This window comes from Leuciscus leuciscus (assembly GCF_965113295.1).
Source record: "Leuciscus leuciscus genome assembly, chromosome: 2".
NCBI classification, from domain to species: Eukaryota; Metazoa; Chordata; class Actinopteri; order Cypriniformes; family Leuciscidae; genus Leuciscus; species Leuciscus leuciscus.
The window spans coordinates 19,093,512-19,116,299 of NC_138726.1; the positions used below are offsets into that span (position 1 = coordinate 19,093,512).

General features: G+C 37.4%; 1 protein-coding gene across 2 annotated transcripts in view; it reads right to left on the reverse strand.

Annotated features, from left to right (window-relative positions):
- The window catches only part of col25a1 (collagen type XXV alpha 1 chain), a 719,149-nt gene that overhangs the window by 161,783 nt on the left and 534,578 nt on the right, over window positions 1-22,788 (reverse strand). For both annotated transcript variants that reach the window (XM_082152225.1, XM_082152224.1), the window contains 2 exons: window positions 21,417-21,452; window positions 11,723-11,749 (listed from right to left, as the gene is read on the reverse strand). In XM_082152225.1, coding sequence (XP_082008351.1) covers window positions 11,723-11,749; window positions 21,417-21,452 — 63 coding nt within the window. The remainder of the gene's footprint in view (window positions 1-11,722; window positions 11,750-21,416; window positions 21,453-22,788) is intronic.

Sequence of the window (22,788 nt, forward strand, 5' to 3'; positions counted from 1 at the left end):
GAGCTTTTGGACTTGGAAACAGTGAAGTCAGACTTAACAAGTGGACTGAAACACAAATGTTTTAAAGTTAAAGGTGCTCTAAGTGATGCTGGGAGTGTTGACATTCGAATTGTTGTCAAACAAAACGGAGGCTAGCTAGACCCTCCCTCCTCCTCATCCCGTCTCCTCCCTCCTCCCCTCCCTTCCGGCATAAAGGAAAGTCAAAGTAGTCACTAAAAACAAAGTTAAGTTTTACTGATACTTCATTCAATGTGTAATGTCACCAAGTTAGATAAATGCTTTTATATATTGCAGAACAGAATGCAGAAAAAGAGAAACATTATCTTAAAATCGTTTCGCCACCTGAGGTTATACTATAACGTTAGCTCCCATACAAGGACGCAATGATAGCAAGATAACGTTAGCTTCGCGTTTCCCAGTGAGCATAAACAACGGCGGCGGCGTAAACAAATTTAGTCAAAGTTGTCAATAGCCTATAAATGAACATTCAAATCCATAACAAACAGTGGGTGAAAACATTCATTCACACAAATTGTCGACCTACTGTGAATTTGCTTGACCATTTACAATAGAGATTGATCGCTAGCTGCTAGAAACATATATGTTGTATTCACCAAAGCTAACGCTGACTGCATAGTTCTAGCTAATTACATCCTTGTGTTGGTTTGGCGAACATGAACGTCAATTTAGAAAGAAAAATGGATTTACCTGTTCTGCAAAAACAGAGCAACTGAATGTCTGATTGGAAGCCCTTCTGCCGGCGGAGTTCTCACCACCTTTCGAGGGTTTTTCCGATGTAAATTCGGGACTTCGCGCGTTCCTTATCCTTGTCCCTTATCCTTGTCCCTCTTCTTTGCAATTTGTTCATCGGAAGGTCATCTCTTTGGTCGTGTGTCGGCCATAATTCAAACTTCCCTCTTCATGCTTCTCTCTCCTCCACACACCCCCTTCATGTGTACGCGCACTAACCCCCAAACCCCACCCTCAAATACTTCTCGCCAGTTATTGGCTGGAGCACTGTTTGTTGTGTTTCGTGGTACGGGTGAGCCCAGTTTGTTTTTGTTGCCGTTTGTGGAGCCTGTGGTGTCTACAGAGACCGCGTTTTTTTACAGTGTGTGCAGGGGACAGGCAGCTAGCGGATAAGTGAGGAGATGTTTGCTGTATGTGACAAAAAATGTTTTGGCCTAAAAAACGCCTGACATCACTTAGAGCACCTTTAAGTGAAGATGGACATTTTTAATTAGTCAAACATTTTTTTTTTTTTTACATTGATTTATTATATGTTTTGATTTATAATTCTTGATTTTTCTCTTTAAACTCACTTACAATGAACATTTTCTACTTTTCCTCACTGAGAAGCACTTCTGCTCAAACTTCATAGTTACAATGCAGACTGTTGAGCAGACGCGTCTCAAGCCTATTAGTGATCCAACATCGGATACTCTTATAGGTTACCACTACCACTACTCGTACCACTAAAAAGACGGATTATATCCAAGACTTCAGTCATAAATTAGTATTAATATTGATAGCATCACTGGTAGGGTCGTTGCTAACTTACTGTCCATCTGTTAAAATGGTGAATATATCAGATGTAAGTAGTCTACCTTTTGGTGCAGGTGAGGACACATTTGAGCTGCACGCACTGCAGTCTGAGCTGGAAGCTGTTGAGAAACAGATCCACGACCTTTTAGAGAGACAAGCCGAGCTGAGAGACCGGCGTTTAGCTCTTGAAACATCACGCGCCGATACACACAAATCAGTGATTAACGTTACTAACCCGCTGACTCCGACCTCGTCTACTCCGTGCGTTTCTCAGCATCGGTCCCGAGCGCAGAGGTCGCGATCAGCCATGGTCTCGTTCACTCCGGCTCCAACACGCCACCACAAAGCCTGGGTGGTTCCGCAGCGGAAGACGCGGGCCAGGACCAGAGCAAGAATCTCTCCGCCCCTCCCGGTTTTCGAGATATCCACCCAAAACCGCTTCTCCCCTCTTCACGAAACAGAACGCGATGCTGTGATCATCGGCGATTCCATCGTTCGGCACGTACACGCTACGTTAGGTAAAAGTAAGGTGCACAGTCACTGCTTTCCTGGTGCTCGTGTTTCTGAAATCGCTGCTCGCGTTCCCGAGATCCTGAACGGTGACGAGCGCGTCGGAACTGTGGTCCTGCACGCGGGAGTGAACGACATCAGGCTGCGCCAGACGGAGGTTCTGAAGAAAGACTTCAGGAATCTGATCGATACGGTACGCAGCACATCGCCTGAAACAACGATCATTGTGTCAGGACCGCTTCCCACGTACCGACTAGGACATGACAAGTTTAGTAGATTACTCGCGCTAAATGAATGGTTAATGTCATGGTGCAATGAGCAGAAACTGCTCTTTGTAAATAATTGGAATCTGTTTTGGGAGCGTCCTAGGCTTTTCCGTGCTGATGGCTTACACCCAAGCAGATTTGGAGCGGATCTTCTGTCGGATAACATCTCCAAAATGTTAAATACCGTTTGACTAGTAACCAAAAGTCCAAATCATAGTCTCTGCTGCACCAATTTAACTGATATCAATTCTAGTATAGAACATTGCATAGAAACTGTGTCTATTCCTCGTTTAGTGAGATCAAATAATAAATCTACTGCAGGATCTAGGAAAAATCTAATTGTTATTAAAACAGAAAATGTTGCTATTAGTAAACAAAAACAATTTCTAAAGCTAGGTCTTCTAAACATTAGATCACTCACACCTAAGGCAGTTATTGTAAATGAAATAGTCACAGATAATAGCTTCGATGTACTTTGCCTACTGAAACCTGGCTTAAACCAAATGATTATTTCGGTCTAAATGAGTCTACTCCATCAGGATACTCCTATAAGCATGAGCTCCGTCTGATTGGTCGTGGCGGCGGTGTTGCAACAATCTATAGAGATATTCTCAATGTTACTCAGAAAACGGGTTATACGTTTATTTCGTTTGAAGTACTTGTACTAAATGTTACGCTCTTAGATGTTAGAAAAACATCCCTATTATCTCTAGCCTTGGCTACCATATATAGACCACCTGGGCCTTACGCTGATTTCCTAAAAGAGTTTGCAGATTTTCTCTCAGACCTATTAGTCAATGTTGATAAAGCATTAATTGTTGGAGATTTTAACATACACGTAGATAATCCAAATGATGCGTTAGGGGCTGCGTTTACGGATTTATTAAACTCCTTTGGGGTCAAGCAAAACGTTACCGGACCAACTCATCGTTTTAATCATACACTCGATTTAATTATATCACATGGAACCGATCCAACCGATATAGATATCATTCCACAAAGTGATGATGTCACTGACCATTACATGGTAACTTGCATATTACGTACTCCTGTAATATATCATGCTGCGCCGCGTTATCGATCAGGCAGAACAATCCTTCCATCCACCATAGATAATTTTTCAAATTGCTTATCTGATCTGTCTCAGCTGCTCAGTTAACCCAAACAAACAGATGAACTAGAGGAATTAACTAGCACTATGAGCACCATTCTCTCTGGAACATTGGATATTGTTGCACCTATTAGATTAAAAAAGGTCAGAGAGAAAAGTAAAGCACCATGGTACAACAATACTACGCATGTTCTAAAGAGAGAAACCCGTAATTTTGAGCGTAAAGGGAAACAAACTAATTTAGAGGTTTTTAGAATCGCATGGAAAGACAGTATGTCATGTTATAAAAAGGCCCTAAAAGCGGCCAGGGCTGAGCACCTCCGCAAACTAATAGAAAACAACCAAAACAATCCTAGGTTTTTATTTAACACCGTGGCTAGACTAACAAATAAACAGATGTCACCTGAACAAAATATTACGTTACAGTTTAGTAGTAATGATTTCATGAAGTTCTTCACTGAGAAAATAGAAAACATCAGAACCACAATTGTAAACGTTCAATCCTCAATCGCGCCTTATAATTCAGCCTCAATTATCACCCCGCAATAACAATTACAGTGCTTTACAACTATAGAACAAAAAGAGTTAAATAATCTTATCACTTCATCTAAACCAACAACATGTTTATTAGATCCTATACCAACTAAACTACTGAAAGAAGTGTTACCTATAGTGGAAGAGTCTCTCCTCAATATTATTAACTCATCTTTATCTTTAGGTCATGTTCCTAGAACAATTAAACTGGCAGTTATAAAACCGCTCATTAAGAAACCACATTAGACCCATATAATTTGCTAGACCCACTAGCAAATTATAGACCCATTTCAAATCTTCCTTTTATGTCTAAAATACTAGAAAAAGCTGTGTCAGCCCAACTGGGCTCTTTCTTGCAAGAAAATGACATCTATGAAAAGTTTCAGTCTGGATTCAGAACGCATCATAGCACTGAAACTGCGCTCATTAAAATCACAAATGATTTACTTTTAGCTTCTGACCAAGGCTGTATCTCAATACTAGTTTTACTTGATCTTAGTGCTGTGTTCGATACTATAGATCACACAATACTCTTAGATCGACTACAAAATTATACTGGTGTTCAAGGACAAGCATTAAGCTGGTTCAGATCATACTTATCTGACCGCTACCATTTTGTCTATTTAAATGAAGAAAAATCGATCATAACTCCAGTAAACTATGGAGTGCCGCAGGGATCTGTGTTAGGCCCTCTGTTATTCTCAATATATATGCTGCCACTTGGAAATATTAAAAGGAAACATGGAATTAGTTTCCATTGTTATGCTGATGACACTCAAATCTATATTTCATCACGGCCAGATGAAAACACTCAATTATCCAAATTGACAGAGTGTGTTAAAGATATAAAAGATTGGATGACGTGCAATTTTCTTTTATTAAATCCAGACAAGACAGAGGTACTAATCATCGGTTCAAAAAACCGCCCACAAAACCTCTCACTCTACAACTTTAACATAGTAGGATGTCCTGTTACTTTATCCTCTACACTAAAAGACCTGGGTGTTATACTAGACTGCAACCTGTCTTTTGAAAATCATATTTCATATGTTACAAGAACAGCCTTTTTCCACCTTAGAAACATTGCTAAGCTACGTAACATGCTATCAGTTTCTGATGCAGAAAAATTAGTTCATGCATTCATGACCTCGAGACTAGATTACTGTAATGCTTTATTAGCCGGTTGTCCTGCATCCTCAATAAACAAGCTACAGTTAGTCCAAAATGCCGCCGCTAGAGTTCTTACTAGATCAAGAAAATATGATCATATAACACCAATTTTATCATCACTACATTGGTTACCTATAAAGTTCCGTATTAATTACAAGGTATTGCTACTAACTTATAAAGCCCTAAACGGCTTAGCTCCAGTCTATTCAACGGATCTTCTATCGCCCTATAATTCATCGCGCTCTTTAATATCACTAAATTCAAGGCTTTTGGTCATACCTAGGATTTCTAGGTCCACCAAAGGAGGGAGAGCATTGTTGTATTACAAATTTATGAAATGTTTAATTTAGGTTGCAACAGTAAAAGTTGAGTACATTGAAGTTAGCATTTTAAGGTTAGGTTAGGATAATAGTAACAACAGTTTCTGCCAGTCCTGTTTTTCTCCATTGTAAGTCACCTTTTGTCTTTAATGGCTCGAGCCCCAGCCCTAGACGATGAATCGTTAGGCTGATTGGATTAGCACATATGCTTTTGAATAGTTATGCTGATTCAATTGGACTGGTAGCGCTCTCAGAGTAGGGTGTGTTCATACTTAATTTACATGCTTTGTTCAGAGACTCCACCTATATGTAATTCCTCCCCTCTTTGAGAAGTATAATTACACTGAATACTGTATTAGATTTAGATAATGTTGGATTCCTGCAGCCACGTACAGCGGAGTTCTCAATAAAGAATAACTTCTGTTGAACGCGATCCACAACGTCTCCTGGTCTCTGCTTTGATGAAAGAAAACTTTCCAACAGCATTTTCACATTTAGCTCCAAAACTCTGGAATAGTCTTCCTGATACTGTTCGTTGCTCAGACTCGCTCTCCCAGTTAAAAACTAGATTAAAGACGCATCTCTTCAGCCAGGCATTCATATAATACTTTTAATCTTACAGTTAAATCCGACCTCTAGTTCATAAACGCCAGAGGAGAACTGGCCCCCGACTGAGCCTGGGTTCTCCCAAGGTTTTTTTTTTTTCTCCATTAGGTCATCTGATGGAGTTTTTCGGTTCCTTGCAACTGTTGCCTTTGGCTTGCTCAGTTGGGGATATTCGGGGATACTTGGGGATATTTAATTTAATTAATCAATCAACAATACTATTGATCAGCATTACCAAACGTGGACGTTTTCCACTAGAAACAAACATTGATGTATTATTTTAATTTAATACTGTGAAGCTGCTTTGATACATTCTGTATTGTGAAAAGCGCTATATAAATAAACTTGACTTGACTTGACATGGAACATGTGTTTCCATGCATTTTGTTGAAATGTCTTTTCTTGTGTAGCCTATTGTATATGGTTGATTATTCATGTTGCTTATGTATTATACTATTTTTTTTGTGTATTCATTAATATTAATCTATAGTTAGCTTTTTTCCCATGTGCATAGAAGTGTATGTATAAAAATTTATATAAAATATGTAATAAACAATTCTTATTTTGTATTTGGTTCAATTTGTTTATTATAATAGAAGTCAAAGGTAACCATAGTAACAACATGAAATTAAATATAAAAAAAAAAATGAAATTTGGTTCCTGGAGGCACTTAAAGGGACTGTGTGTAGGAATTTCTCCCATCTAGTGGTGAAATTGTATTTTGCATTCAAACGAATAATGCTCTCCAGCGCCTCACTTTTTCAAATGCGCGTTGCATCTATGGTTGCCGTTATGTACCAAAAAGCTATGACAGGATGTCTTATAATAGCACTTCGAGTTTTTCATCGGGTGAACAGGTTTGTTATTTAAAACAAACTGAAACTTGAAACAACGAAAACAAGAATATTACAGTTATCAATTACTGACTGTGAAAAACATTAACTATGGTAATTAGTAGTAATGCCGCCTTTACTCGTTATATTTTTTGAAGTACGTGCATTGTTAGATATCATCATCATCAGAGCCTTTTCTAACGTTCCTTTACTCAATAGCTGCTATTCATCAAAGAGCCTGTTTAACTTTTAACTATAAATGTTCGACTGTCTATATAATAAACTACACAACCAAGCAATGAAAAAAAGCTTGTAATTAAGACCGTAACATTGACTTACCTGTCGAGAAGAAAGCAGGCAACTTCAGCGTCTCTTTTGAAAGCTTTCTCCTGCATTAGCTATCCCGACATTAACCCTTGTTTTTGTAATCTCCGGTCACGTTTCCTTTCACGGTCTATTTTGGACTTTTTCGACGACAAGGACTCCTTATCCTGTGACTCAGCATATGTATGAATGAACGGTGTATAAATAATCGTGCAGTGTGCATCCTTTTAAACTTGCCGCGGCAGTGACAAGCGCCTCTCACTGCTCTGCGCCTCCGCTTCTGCTGGCTTCAGTCACGTGACGCTGGTTCTGAACGAAAACGCGTTGTGGAAACGCCTTGGCCTAGTACTTTTTGTCCCTCTCTGCTATTATAGTTTTTCAAGATGGCGGAACTACATGGAAGCCTCCGTGGACCTACCCGTCCTATGTATATAAAGATAATTCTAAATGACTTTTTTATCAAACGTGATCTGGACATGTTATTTTTAACGGAGACATGGATTGGCTCCGGTGCTGATGAAACATCTGTTTTTGGCGAACTTTGCCCTACAAACTGTTCATTCATAAGTACGCCAAGGAGATCGGGGAGAGGAGGAGGAGTGGCTTTGATTTTTAAAAATCGACTCAAGGTACAAACACTCCCTGCTGATAGTTTTACCTCCTTTGAAGTACAATGTGTAAAAATGGAATCTGCTACTACTCCATTGATATGTGCACTTGTATACAGGCCTCCTAAATCAGACAAACATTTCATAAAAGAATTCTCAGACTTCTTATCTCATTATGCAACATCTTATGACCGTTTGTTGATTCTGGGTGATTTTAACATTCATGTCTGTTGCCCGGGTAAACCCTTGGTTAATGAACTCTGTCATTTAATGGAGTCATTTGGCCTTATCCAGCACATAGATCAAGCAACCCATGTTCAGGGGCACACCCTAGATCTGATTATGTCGCATGGGTTCTCTATTGAGAACATAACCTTTGAGGATGCATCCTTCTCTGACCATATGCCTATTATGTTCAATGTTAAACTATTGAACTCACTATATTCAGTCAGATCTTCTGGCCACTACTTTCGTCATATTAACTCTTCTACTGTTATTGAGTTTTCTGAATGTTATTTGAGAGATGCAGGCAATGCCTCTATCACTGCACATGAACACCTCTTGAGCCCCGATGAGCTAATATCCTCTTTCAATGCTTCTTGCTCAGCTATCCTTGATATTGTGGCCCCTCTGAAACTTAAACGCCCTAATTTTAAATCCCAACCGTGGATGGATGATTCCATTCGCCATCTCAGGCAGATTTCTCGAAGAGCGGAGCGTAAATGGAAAAAAGACCACCTCCAAGTCTCTTTAGAAATATTTAAAAACTCTCTGGCCAATTACCAAAGTGCAGCAAAAAAAGCCAGGGCTAAGCATTTTTCGGATATTATCACTAGACATTCTCATCGCCCTAGAATTTTATTTAATACTATTAACTCAATAGTTAACCCACAAGTCTATCCAGAAATTGAGGCATCCATTAATAATTGTGAAGAGTTTGTGAAGTTTTTTACTCTGAAAATTGACCACATCAGAGCACAGTTTGCTCATGTTGTTTCTGACACCATACCACTCCACCCTACAACTACAGCTACACTGGATACATTTCAAGGAGTGTCCTACAATGAGCTATGTGACATTGTTAAACACATGAAAATATCAACAACCCCACATGATCCCATTCCACCACAGATCATCAAGGATGCCTTTGATGTTGTTGGTCCCTCTATTCTAGTTATCCTTAATTCTAGCCTTGCCTCCGGCATTGTTCCCACATATCTTAAGCACGCGGTTGTCCAGCCCATGCTAAAGAAACATAATCTAGATGCAAAATGTTACAATAATTTCCGGCCCATATCCAAACTGCCATTTATTTCTAAAATCTTGGAGAAGGTGGTGTTAACGCAGCTGCTCTCATATCTCAATTCCACAGAGACATTTGAGCCATTTCAGTCCGGGTTCAGAACTCGCCATAGCACAGAGACAGCCCTGCTAAAGGTGACAAATTACCTCTTGTTCACCCTTGACTCAGGAAATAATGCCATCCTAGTCTTGTTGGATCTTAGTGCGGCATTTGACACTGTAGACCATGGTACACTACTAGAGCGTCTTGAACAGTGGGTTGGCATCAAGGGCACTGCTCTAAACTGGTTTCATTCTTATCTCCATCAAAGAACTTACTCAGTTAACATAGGCCAATATTATTCATTGCCTGCACCTGTGCTTCATGGTGTCCCCCAGGGATCCATTTTGGGTCCAGTACTCTTCTGCCTATACATGCTCCCCCTAGGAAAAATTATTAGAACATTTAATATTGCTTTCCATTTTTATGCAGATGATTCCCAACTGTACATCCCACTAAAATCAAGCAACTCAATGCAACCTCTTTTAGACTGCTTAAAAGAAATCAAAATCTGGATGAGTAATAATTTTCTTCAGTTGAATGAGAACAAAACCGAAGTTATCATCTTTGGCCCCTCAAGATCCAAAACTGCCACCACCATCGACCTTGGTCCCCTTGCACCGTATGTTAAAACTCACGCACGTAACTTAGGCGTTATTTTTGACTCAGAACTCAATTTGGAAAAACAAGTATCATCTGTAGTGAAATCCAGTTTTTATCATTTCCAAACTCAAGCCTGTCCTGTCTTTTAAAGATTTGGAAAAAGTCATCCATGCCTTTATAACCTCCCGTTTAGACTATTGTAATTCTCTATACTTTGGTCTTCCTCTGACTCTAGTGGCACGGCTTCAAATGGTTCAAAACGCAGCGGCCAGACTGCTCACAAACACAAAAAAACATGAACATATTACACCCATCCTAGCCTCCTTGCACTGGCTTCCTGTCCAGTCTAGGATACAATTTAAAATACTGCTAATGGTTTTTAAATCTCTACACGCACTGGCCCCAAGCTACTTAGCAAATACCATTCAGCCCCAAGCAGCTTCCAGAGCCCTCAGATCTTCCAGTCAGGGCCTGCTGTATGTCCCACGGTCCCGGCTTAAGCGAAAAGGTGACAGAGCTTTCTCTGTTGCTGGCCCTCAGCTGTGGAACCGATTACCACCCGACATCAGAAATGCCCCTCATATTGATATTTTTAAAGTTAGACTTAAAACCCACCTTTTTACATTGGCCTTTTAGGCATCTTAAATGTTTTTCCTGCCTAGTGTGTTTCAACCTGCTGTTTCTCTGTAAATGTTGTTTTAGCCTAAACTCAATTTATTTGTAAATGTATTTCTATTACATGTGTTTTTATTACCCTGTGGCCAATACAATTATGTACAGCACTTTGGTCAGCGCAAGCTGTTTTAAATGTGCTTTAGAAATAAACTTTACTTACTTACTATAATAAATTCTTCGTTTACGAGGATTAGTCTGATCATTGGCATAGGTATTTGTACACCATTGAGGGCATATTTATGAATAAAAATATTGATTTTAGATAATAAAATACCTAAAAAGCTACACGTAGTCCCTTTAAAGTGGTTCCACACAGTGCCTAATATAAGAGTTCCTCAGGAAACTTGTGTGGTTCTTCAGAGAAGCACCGCTTTTTAAAGGGTGCCTAGAGGATCTACAGATGGTTCCGCCGGTGTGGCAAAGTGAAGAACCCCAAAAGGTTCCTCCAGGGACCTTTTATTTTTACAGTGTACAGTATACAGACTACAATGCACTGTACTACAGTATACAATACTAAAAGGGACTAAAATCAAAGGAGTAAACATGTGATCACTGTGCTTCTTCTTGTCTTTGGGCATCATTTGAATCAGTTTTGAGTGGTTGTGTTCAATCAATGATATGTGTTCTCTATTTGTATTTGATTGTTGCCACTTGTTGTACCACCAGTACACCACCAGTACACCACCAGTATGGATGACATGTGCATTAGAGTGCAGAATGTGTTTTGAGAATGAGAATGTGTTTAGAGTTTTGCTGAAAAGTCTAAGTGAGATCAGCAAATTGTGTTTTACCATGTGAAATGGTTTAAGGTATTGACAACAGACTGCACAATTAGCTAAATGAGTTCAGGCAACTGAGAACTTTGTTCAGCCAATGGGTTTTAGTGTTTTAGCAATTGAGAAAAATTGTAATATGCTCATTTGGTGCTTAAGTATAATTTCTTATTATTATCTACATTGAAAACTGCACTGCTTAATATATTTAACATTTTTAATAATTTTATGGAAATCATGGGGGAAAAAATCAGGATTTTTTGATTAATAAAAAGTTTATAATAACATAAATTATTTGAAATACCAATTTTTGTAACAATCTAAAAGTCTTCATTGTCACTGATCAATTCAATGTGTACTAAATAAAATGATTAATAAAAAATAAAAAAATAAAAAAAAAAGTTTAATTCTTATTGTAAACTTTCTTTCACAATTATTTGATATTCTTAGGCAGAAACAGGCTTCCATGATCAGTAAAACAGAAGCTTCAACTGTACAGTACCTTCTGTCCAGGAGGGCCCTCAGGTCCCTGGAAAGAGAAAATGACAAAAAGGAGTTAAAACGCACACAAGTGAACCAACTAAATCAGAGCAATTCTAGATATGATGGAACAATCTTCTGCACTGCAGTGTACTTTAACTTGACCTTTTCTGCTAAGTCACTATTGTAACTATTTAATAAGGCCTGAATTATGAAAAGTGTTGATATTGATATTGAAATGATATTTATGATTGTATTCCAAATCTTATTTCTTTGTAACCATACCACATTGTGATTTTTCAATATATAATAAACTGAGCATAAGAAAATGGCAGGCCTTTGAAACGCATCCAAAGAGAAAAGCCATTTCTTTGTCTGATTGATTCAAGCATCGACCAAAAGATTTGTTGCCGTCTGTACACTGGCAGGCAGAGGAGCCAGCCTTATGCAAATTACTGTTCAAATCTCCCTCTGGTTAAGGACAACAAAGCATTACCATGAAATATATTTTACATTGTTACTGTATGTAAAATAATAATCACACCAGGCCATAAAAGACAAGGACAATGCAATGCCTAGATTTGCCCTCAAATTTTTGGCCAGGTGACAGAGGTGGAAAATAGGCATAAAAGCACATTACAGGGCTTTCCCCTTAACTGTGAAAGGGCACCATGCCTCCATGTACACAGTGCCAAAACACATGCAAGTTTTTTACCAGTCACTGGTTTGTTTTTGTTTTTGTTTTTTTGGAAGGCTTGTAACAGCATAAAATATAGACTTGTCTGCTATATTTGATGCCTGGAGCAAAGGGATCTAATATAAAGTTAGTCAATGGTTTGGGACTGTGTGTTATTTTGTTGCCATTAGCTAAAGAACATTGCCAGGGCACCATTTTCTGTATGGAAAAATGTTTTCAAAACTGAGCATCCATGAAGCAATTCAAGTTGTGTATTTCTAAACCACTGAGATGAATGGGAATGCTAACAGCTTTCTCCATAGAACTCCTTGTGCACCAGCAACATTGATGTCTTTAATCAAAGTGTGCAACTTCAAAAATAAAAGTCTAATAAATAAAAATAACCCCCTTTGCTGCAACATGCTAATGAGTCATGCTGTACCCTGCAAGGGTTCAAGTCATGCTTTAGGGAGCATGTTCACTCCATTGATTCATCTATTAAAGCGATGGATCAATGGAGAAATTGTCACATACACACAAAAAAAAAATTGGTGTAGGATTTACTTAGAAACAAATTTCACTAAATTTTCACAAATAATTACAAAGATTGATTGACTGATTGATTGATTGATTTGTTTATTTAAGTGTCAAACACCATGGTGCCCAGCCCTCATGGGCTTATTAGACACTACAGTAATAATTTAACAATTATCTCCAGATAGCCACGTGACGTAACACAAAGAAACGGTTAGTAACACATTGAATTGAATATTAAAATTTGAAGTAGAAAAACTGAAATAGTATTTTCATATAAAACATACTCCAATAATCTTTGTTTTATTTACAACTTAGAAAAATCTAACAGTGTACTTTAGAAGCTGAGAACTGAAAGACTGTCTTGTAGACTCTCTGCTGATTGAAGAGGCATAATGAAGGAAATACACCACCTTGAAACACTAAGATACATCTTATACGAACAGGCCCTTAATTTATTTAAATGTGTCCTATTCCAGTATTTGTCAAGTGCTGTCATGGTTTATATGAGGCCAAGTTCTATTCTATAATTTTTTTTCCAAATCTTTCTATTTCTTAGGAAGACATTCTTTTGAGTACATCTTTAAATTTGCTATAGATCTACAACCGCAAAGAATTATTATACTTCAAGGCCACACCAAATTAAATGTTATTCAATAATCAAACAATGTTAAAACATGGACCTGTGAACACAATCTACTGCCAAGTACCACAGAAACAACTGTGCAGGAATTGTAATAGCTGCACGGTATTTGTGTATTTTTATTATACTGCCATTAAATACTTAAAAAAAAAAAAATCATTACTATGTCATTTTTGCAACAACATATCTGAATAGAATATAGTTGTTATAGATTTTTTTTTTTTTTTTTTTTACATATAATTTATACTTTTTTTTATTTATTTTTTTATTTAACCTTTATTTACCCAGGCAAGCACATTGAGAACACTTTCTCATTTACAATGGCGACCTGGCCAAGATAAAAGCGTCGAGGTACAAAAGTTACACATGAAATTACAAGACAAAACAGATAAAACATTTACAAATTTATACATGTAGTACAAAAGGTGTCAATATATTGAAGGAATGATTAGTAGATAAAACGGCGTTGCTCTATGCCATACAATCAATAGACGAAATAAATAAACAGCCATGGTATATTAAAATGTACAAATACATATATTATTGACTAAAGTGTGAGTCGGGTTAGCATGTACAATGGTCTGACAATGTATTTGCTAATAATAATTTGAATGTGGATAACGGGACAATGAATTCAAGCCTCAGAGATTTTTGAAGTGCGTTCCAGTCGTTAACAGCGGAGAACTGGAAAGAAAGACGGCCAAAGGAGGTACGGGCTTTAGGAGCAGTCAAAGTGATATACCTGCTTGAACGAAGGTTCATAAAGGGGGTAGCTCTAGAGATTAGTGATCTTAGATAAGGTGGGGTTTTACACAGTAGACATTTATAGATAAAATGATACCAATGTTTTTGACGTCGGATCTGTAATGAAGGCCAGCCGATTAAACTATAGAGGTCGCAGTGGTGGGTATTATATGGAGCATTGGTGACAAAACGGATGGCAGGATGATATACAACATCTAGTTTACTAAGGAGAGAGTTTGAAGCAATTCTGTAAATAATATCACCGTAATCAATAATTGGAAGGATGGTCATTTTCACGAGAGCGAGTTTTGCTGGGAAAGTGAGAGAGGCTTTATTACGGAATAAGAAGCCAATCCTGGATTTAATTTTAGTTTGGAGCTGATTAATGTGGGTCTGGAAAGAAAGAGAAGAGTCTAGCCAAACCCCTAGGTATTTGTACTTGTCTACCTGTTCTATAGCAGACCCATCTAGTGTGGTGATGCTTAATGGGCAGGTGGGTACAATGTGAGATCGGTTAAAAAACATACATTTAGTTTTGGTAGAATTTAGAAGCAGTTGAAGGGAACGGAGTGAATGCTGTATATTATTAAAACTCTCTTGAAGATTTTTTAACACAGTGTCCAACGACGGGCCAACCGTATAAAGGATGGTGTCTTCTGCATAGAGGTGGATCAAAGAATCACCTGCAGCAAGAGCAACGTCATTAATATATACAGAAAATAGAGTCGGCCCTAGAATTGATCCCTGAGGCACCCCCATGGAGACAGCCAGAGGACTGGAAAGTAGGCCCTCTGACTTAACACATTGAAACCTATCAGAGAAATAATTTGTGAACCAAGCAAGGCAATCATCTGAGAACCCCAAGTTCCTTAATCGATCAATTAAGATGTTATGATTGACAGAATCAAAGGCCTTGGCCAGATCAATAAAGACTGCTGCACAATAATGTCTTTGATCAATAGCAGCTATGATGTCATTTGTGACTTTAAGTGTGGCTGAAGTGCACCCATGACCGGCTCGGAAACCAGATTGCATTTCGGAAAGACTATGATGAGATTCGAGATTGTGAATAATTTGTTTATTAATAATTCTTTCGAAGACCTTTGAAATGCAGGGAAGAATAGAGATTGGTCTATAGCAGTTTGGATCTAAACTATCCCCTCCTTTGAATAAAGGGATTACTGCAGCAGTTTTCCAATCTTTAGGTAGTTCTGATGAGTTAAGAGAAAGATTAAAAAGACTGGTGATGGGAGTAGCAATAATTACCGCAGACAACTTTAAAAAGGAAGGGAAGGGTTTTTTAAAGGGAACTTTAAGCTATCTGACCTGTATCTATGCTTTAAGCTATCTGACCTGTGAAAGGGAACTTTAAGCTATCTGACCTGTATCTATGATTATCGTCTTCAGAGCAAGTTTCTGATAGTTGTATCCCCCAAAAAAAGGAATGTGAATCAAACATTTATTATGTTGGTTTATGTACATATAAAATTAAGTGCTTGTTGAGTGGCGCTAAAAGGTCAATGCTCTATCAGGTTTGAAAATTTTTTACTTACGTGGGTATTAACCTTTCCATAGCGTCAACACCATGGCGCAGCATCTTGTTCCCTTCTCAGGGAACCGGATTACATAACCCCTGACATTCCCTTTTGAGGGAACTCTGACACTGTGCCATGGTGTTGACGCTATGGAAACCCCACGCCACCATAATGGAAATTGCTTGCTCCACAAGGCCATAAGTGGGCTAGTGGAATGGATTAACCCAAGAGGACTCGAAAGCCGGGAGTTGAATCCATATGCACACTATAAAATCATATGAATGTGTGCGGATAGGACCAGCCTGCCGCATCACAAACATCTTGCAAAGGCGCCTCTTTAAAAATCACCTTAGAGGATGCCTCATTCTGGGTAGAGTGCCACTTTCCTCATAGGCATTAGAGATTGCATCAGTAACCTAGTGTGATAACGTCTGCTTGGTGGCAGTGTAACCTCGTCCTTTGTCTCTTTGATACTGTAATTCTTGTTCTTTGTTGATATGAACCTGCAACCTGTCAAAATCTATTGAGCAGTCAGTACTGTTTACAAATGGTACTGTTAACAATGTTCAGGGCCATACAATTTGTTCATTGTACAGTATACAGCCTACAATGCACTGTACTACAGCATACAATACTAAAAATGACAAAAATCAAAGGAGTAAACATGTGATCAATGTGCTTTTTTTTGTCTTTGGGCTGGGTCAGGCCAGGCACTTCGTCAACATCACAAGCAATATTGTCCCTCCTTCTTTCTTGCCCCCCTCCCCCTCTTCCTCTTTCTTGCCCTCCTCCTCCTCCTCTTTCTTGCCCTCCTCTTCCTCCTCCTCTTCCTCTTTCTTGCCCTCCTCCTCCTCCTCCTCCCCCCCCTCTTCCTTTCCCATTAAAGGTATAGTTCACCCCAAAATTTAAATTCTGTCATCATTTACTCACCCTAATGGTGGTAGCCTAAAAGGTTATGTGCAATAAATTCTATGTTGAATCAAATATACTATTTCTTAAAAAAGCTACTTTTTGTAATGTCTATTTGATGCTGTTCAGTCTTAACCCATTTAACAGGTCTCCCAAATCTGATCTGATCTGATCTCATCTCGTCATCTTGTGTTCTCGTCTAATGCTTTGTTCGTGTCCTGATTTTTTAAACTCAGATGTTTGTCCATCCCTTTGGAGGAGTTCTGATCAATAAGACATTGATTTTCTCTTCTTCTCACCATAAATTTCATGTTATCTGATTAGTCACATGGTCTCTTGACTTTAGCAGGGTATGATTTCGACATGAATTTTATAATGAGAGTACAATACATTTTACATGGATTTTATCCATACCATAATTCGAGAAATGAGAAATCATTGACACAGATCCCAAGCACTCCATAAATCCCATGAACTATTAAATTGTTATTAAAAAGGATATAAACAATGAGCGATTACAACATTATAGTCAAATGTGTGGGTTACAGATCTAAATGTAGAATTATATAATGAAATTATGCTTGATTATAAGCCCATCTAGCATCATTTTGGAATGATCTGATGCATGTTGATATGTAAAGGCAGTCTCTGTGGTTTTAACCCTTAAACAGGCAAGAGTGGAAAATGATAAGCAACAAATCATTTCATGTCATTTTTTATATCATCTGGACTTAAGTAAAACATATCCAAAATATATATTTTTTAATATTTGATATATTTGGGATTTTATGAATTGTGACTCCTAGTTCACATTGCTTGATTAGGGTATAAAAAAGGACCAAGTCATTAATCTGTTAACTGTTACTGGCTCACTTGCCACTGCATGTTTAAAACAATTATATCCTATACTTCCTCTGATCTAATGTTGACATAATGTTGTCAAGATTCAGCCTGTGAAAACTGTTTTGAAATCGGACCTTGCGTTACCATAAAAATGGTACTTTAACCCCTTAACTGTCACTGCCTTTTTGAGAATGGACATTAAAATGCACTATTCAAACTTAAATGGTTCTAATTCAAGAATGCTTTTGGGTATAGACCTAAGTTTGGTCTTGTTTTAAAGAAAACACTCAGCAGATTATTGCTGAAGTGAAAGCACTTAAAAAAAATGAAAGTATGAAACCGTTATGGAAGTTTAAATTTACAGTAAATCAAATATACTGTACTTAATATTCTTTTACCTAAAATATCTAATTTACAAAATATTGTTTTTTACTCTAAAATTAATATCAAATTAAAGCCATATATCTAACCATGTTGTGTTCCAAATTTGAAGTTGATATCACAAAACTTGAATTTCCCATGAGATTTTGTTTAGGCGTAATACCAAAAATAGCCACCGGGTGACATACATTCCATTGAATTTAATTGTATGCATTCTGCCATAACAAATGAATACATTTCTGTCCAAATATCACTTCTGTCACAAAATATCGAACCTTGAGACTCAGACCTTTCTGACAATATTTTGTCAAGATTAGAAAAGGTTTTGATAATAAATTATGAAACATGATTACGCCCAAAAGGGGTGGAGCCAGATAAAAGAATTTAGACTACCGTTTCTATGGTAACGCAACGTCCAATTTCAAAACGGGTTTCACAGGATGAATTCTGAGTTTGTAAGCTTTCAAATGATACCTAATTTATGATAACTACTAAAATATGTGATGTAATAAAAAAGGCGATAAAAAAGATAATATTGTATTTTAGAGGATAATATATATATATATATATATATATTATACTTTTTAGAGGATAATATTATTTTATATTTTTTTATTGACAAATACTAGATTATATGTTTTATTATGAACTTTTAGCATGAAAACCAAAGTTTCAATTATTAAAAGTGTGTGCATCGAATTTTTGTGACAAACGCCAGAGCTCCTGTTATGATGTAGATTTTTTGAGGTGCACTCTTGTCATAAATTCATCTATTACTGTTCCTACATAATTTGTAACAAAAAACAGTGCTAAAATATCTATTTAGGAGTCTTAGACCTTTCCAACGATATATAGTTTGTCATGATTAGATTAGGATTTAATTGTAATACAGTAAATTAAAAACTCAAAATACAAAGATGGTCAAAATTAGGGTTAATCCCTTTTTTATACCCTAAACAGGCAACGCGACTCAGGAGTCACATATATTTCAAAATGTGCTAAATAACAACATGAACATATTCATTAATTTTCTTCTTCAGCACCTTAAGATAATGTTCACAATTAATGTTAGCAGTATTATTATTATTTTTCCAGAAGAAAAGTAAGTTTAATATATATTTACTTTCCTCAAAATCTGAATGTCCTGCACCACCGGTAGCCATGTTGGATTTAGGTCAGGCTGACTAATTTATCACAAAAAACTTGAAGCAAATCAAGTGACCAGCATACTCAAGACAGACCAGGCTGTGATAAATGATAAAAGGATTTGATGAAAAAATCGTTCTTATGCCCCAAAAAAACCACACAAAAAAAATGAAAAAAATAATGTGACTCCCAGGTCAAGTTGCCTGTTTTAGAGGATTTTAGTCCTGCGTTCCAGAGGTCACATTTAGGGGTCTTAAAAGAAGAAAGTCTCGTGATTTTCCTCGTAAGACTCAAGATGTGCCATCTCTTCGACCATTAAGGCCTGTTCACACCAAGAATGATAACTATAAAGATAACTATAACGATAACGATAACTACAACCCCATTTCCAGAAAAGTTGGGACAATTTGTAAAATGCAATAAAATCATCAATCTGTGATTTGTTAACTCTCTTTTACCTTTTTTTAACTGACAAAAGTACAAAGAAAAAAGTTTTCCAATGTTTTCACTGACCAACATAATTGTATTTTGTAAATATGAACAATTTTTGATGAACCCTCTGGGCTTCTTCGTTAATGTGTTACACTTGGCTTCCTTTCGTGCAAAAGAGACCGAAGCCTTAAAATGTAACTTTTTTTTCCCCCACGAAAAACAATGAAATAAATTTTTGTTCAATAATATTTTTTTATTATTATTTAGAATTTTTAAAGATTTTTATGATACTTTGCATTAATTATATAATTTTTATGAGCTATTTTTTCCATTAGAATTAGAATCCATTAGAAAAAATAATAATTCAAGTGAGAAGAGCGTCATCTAGTGGCTTTAAAAATATAATAATAGCTCATGGACACCTCCTACTCACACTCTCCGTCTCTGCAAGTTTCGGAAGGGAATGATTCAGATTTCTCTTGGTACAGCTACTAGTAAATAGACGGGTTGCTCACGTCACATCTACGTCGTCAAGCTCAGTTTGAGTCTGTGCAGTACGCTCGACCATCAGGAAGTTAGTGCTTCTAATTGACTTCACTTGTCTCCGTTGAATCCAATGGGGTCGCTGTGTCCATTTTATATACTGTCTATGGTGCTGAGTAATCCCTCTAAAACCGAGTGTACCGCCAGCAGGCGCCACCTAGCTGCGAAAATATTCATTACCATATTTTTCAAAAAAATTGCCTTGATTAACACAAAGTTGATGTCATTTGAAAGCTTAGAGTCTGAACTTTACAGTGAATGTATCCACTTTGAAAAAATCTTAAGTATTGCTGAGTTATTTGCTGATAAATAGAATTTCTTTTTTTCATAATCTATAAAATAATGTACTGCAATGTGTCAAAAACATCATACAGCTCATGAAACATTCACAGATCATTGAAAATGGCACTTCATTTTTTACAGCATATTATTACAATTAAAATGAGCCCAAAATTAACATAATCTATTGCTTTTATGACAAGATATTCTTCATGGAGAAACAATTGCCCATGAGGGGGCGTCAAAGACTGTACAAAAAGGCTAACTCTGTTCCAAATGCTGTAACTTTTGATTCCTTTATCCCAATTTTTTATAAAAATAAATAAATAAATTGTATCCAGATGCAGCTAACATGTAGGGGGACTTCACTAAAAATGATTTGCACTCTTGATGTTTTAGAGTGTCACCCCTTCATTGCTGTGCACTTTTTTTCTGCACAGTGGCTGATCTGTAGTTTGTACCACCAAAAGTTTCTCTGAGTTTTCCTATTTTTTCGTATTTCCCATTCATTTCCTATGGTCGGTCATTTTTGCACGAAGGAAGCTAAGTGTGACTTTTTTTTTTTACGACCCTTTAACATATCTGAATCATCTCCTTGATTTTTTTGTGTGTTCACATAGGTAATATAACAAAAGTCACCAAGTTTCATCCCCCTCCGATGAAGCAAAACAAATAAAAAAATGAAAACGTAAACGTTTTCTTGCATTTTTGCACGAAGAAGCCCAGAGGGTTAACTGATACATTTTGATTAATTGATTCAGGCTGGTTAATGCTGCTTAGAGCTGGTTTAGTGCTGGTCTAGTGCTGGTCTAGCTGGGGGACCATAATAGTCATGCTGTTCTCACATTTCGTGCAAATGTTATAAAAAATAAGTACTTCAGTTTTTGTCAAAAGTATGATGGTCTAATTTTTTTCCGATTAAACACATTTTGCAGATTAAGGAGGAGGGAAATTGCCATCATTAGATATTAGATATACTAAATCTAGCATTGTCTTTAACTGTATTGAAGAGGCTATGATGTTAGCAGCTGTAAATACATAAGACACTTACCATTTGTCCGATCTCCCCTGGATTTCCAGGGTCTCCCTGTGAGGGACACAACATATATTTAGTCCTAACTGTTAATAGGAAACATTAAAATGTATTAGTCTCTTTCTTAGTAATAGAAAGTTTGAAAAAAAAACAAATATAATTATCTTGACTTAACTGAATAGGACAAACGTCTCCCCAGAGATGGGAACGAGATGCTGCATCATTGCATTGATACTATGGGAACATCTTCAGTGTGTGCCATTGTCTGAATAACATGTTCACACGCGACAATACTATTGGCCATGGACAAAGTCAGGTGATGCTACGTAGTATGTGACTATGTCTATAAAATGGCACCTAAACACGGCGTCATCAGATTAATTTGTCTGAAGAAGCCGCACAGGCATAATTGAAGTATGGCAATAAGACATTCTCATTCCCATCTTAGGGAAATGGGTTACGTACTTAAAGGGATAGTTCACCCAAAAATGAAAATTCTGTGATCATTTACTCTCCCTCAAGTTGTTCCAAACCTGTATGACTTTCTTTCTTCTGCTGAACACAAAAGAAGATATTTTGAAGAAAGTCGGTAACCAAATGTCTGATGGACCCCATTGACTTCCATAGTAGGAAAAAAAAAATACTATGGAAGTCAATGGGGACCAGCAACTGTTTAATTACCAACCTTCTTTAAAATATCTTCTTTTGTGTATAGCAGAAGAAAGAAAGTCATACAGGTTTGGAACAACTTGAGGGAGAGTAAATGATCACAGAATTTTCATTTTTGGGTGAACTATCCCTTTAACCCTGAGATGTTCCCTTTCGAGGGAACGTCAATGCTGCCTCGTGTTAAAACTACAGGGACATTAACATCCACTATGCCATACTGAATGAATGCCTGCACCACAGGTTATGAAAAGTATACTACAAGCACAAAACTGTAGTTACAGGAATACATCAGCCCAAAAGGATTTGCGATCCAGGGGTTGAATTCACATCCACACTGTAAAACCTAACGAATTTGTGCTGAGAGGACTAGCCTGCTGCAGCACAAACATCTTACAAAGGCGCACCTCGTCAACGCCTTTGAGGCAGCCACACTCGGCGTAGAACCGTGTGACTTGTAACCGCATCCCAAACACAATGTGATATAGTCTTTTTGGTAGCGGTGAAACACAGATTACTCCACCCAAAAATGCCCCCTTAAGAGCATAAAGTACCTGAGTAGAGGGATTAAGAATGGTATCATTAAGCAAAGCATTAAGAATGGACAGAAGGTCCTGACTCTCATATAAAATCCCAGGATGTCCTTAAAAAAAAAGAGTAGGGGTTTAACCCCAGCAATACTGCAATGCTCTTCTGGCTGGCCCACATCACACCCCTACCAGGT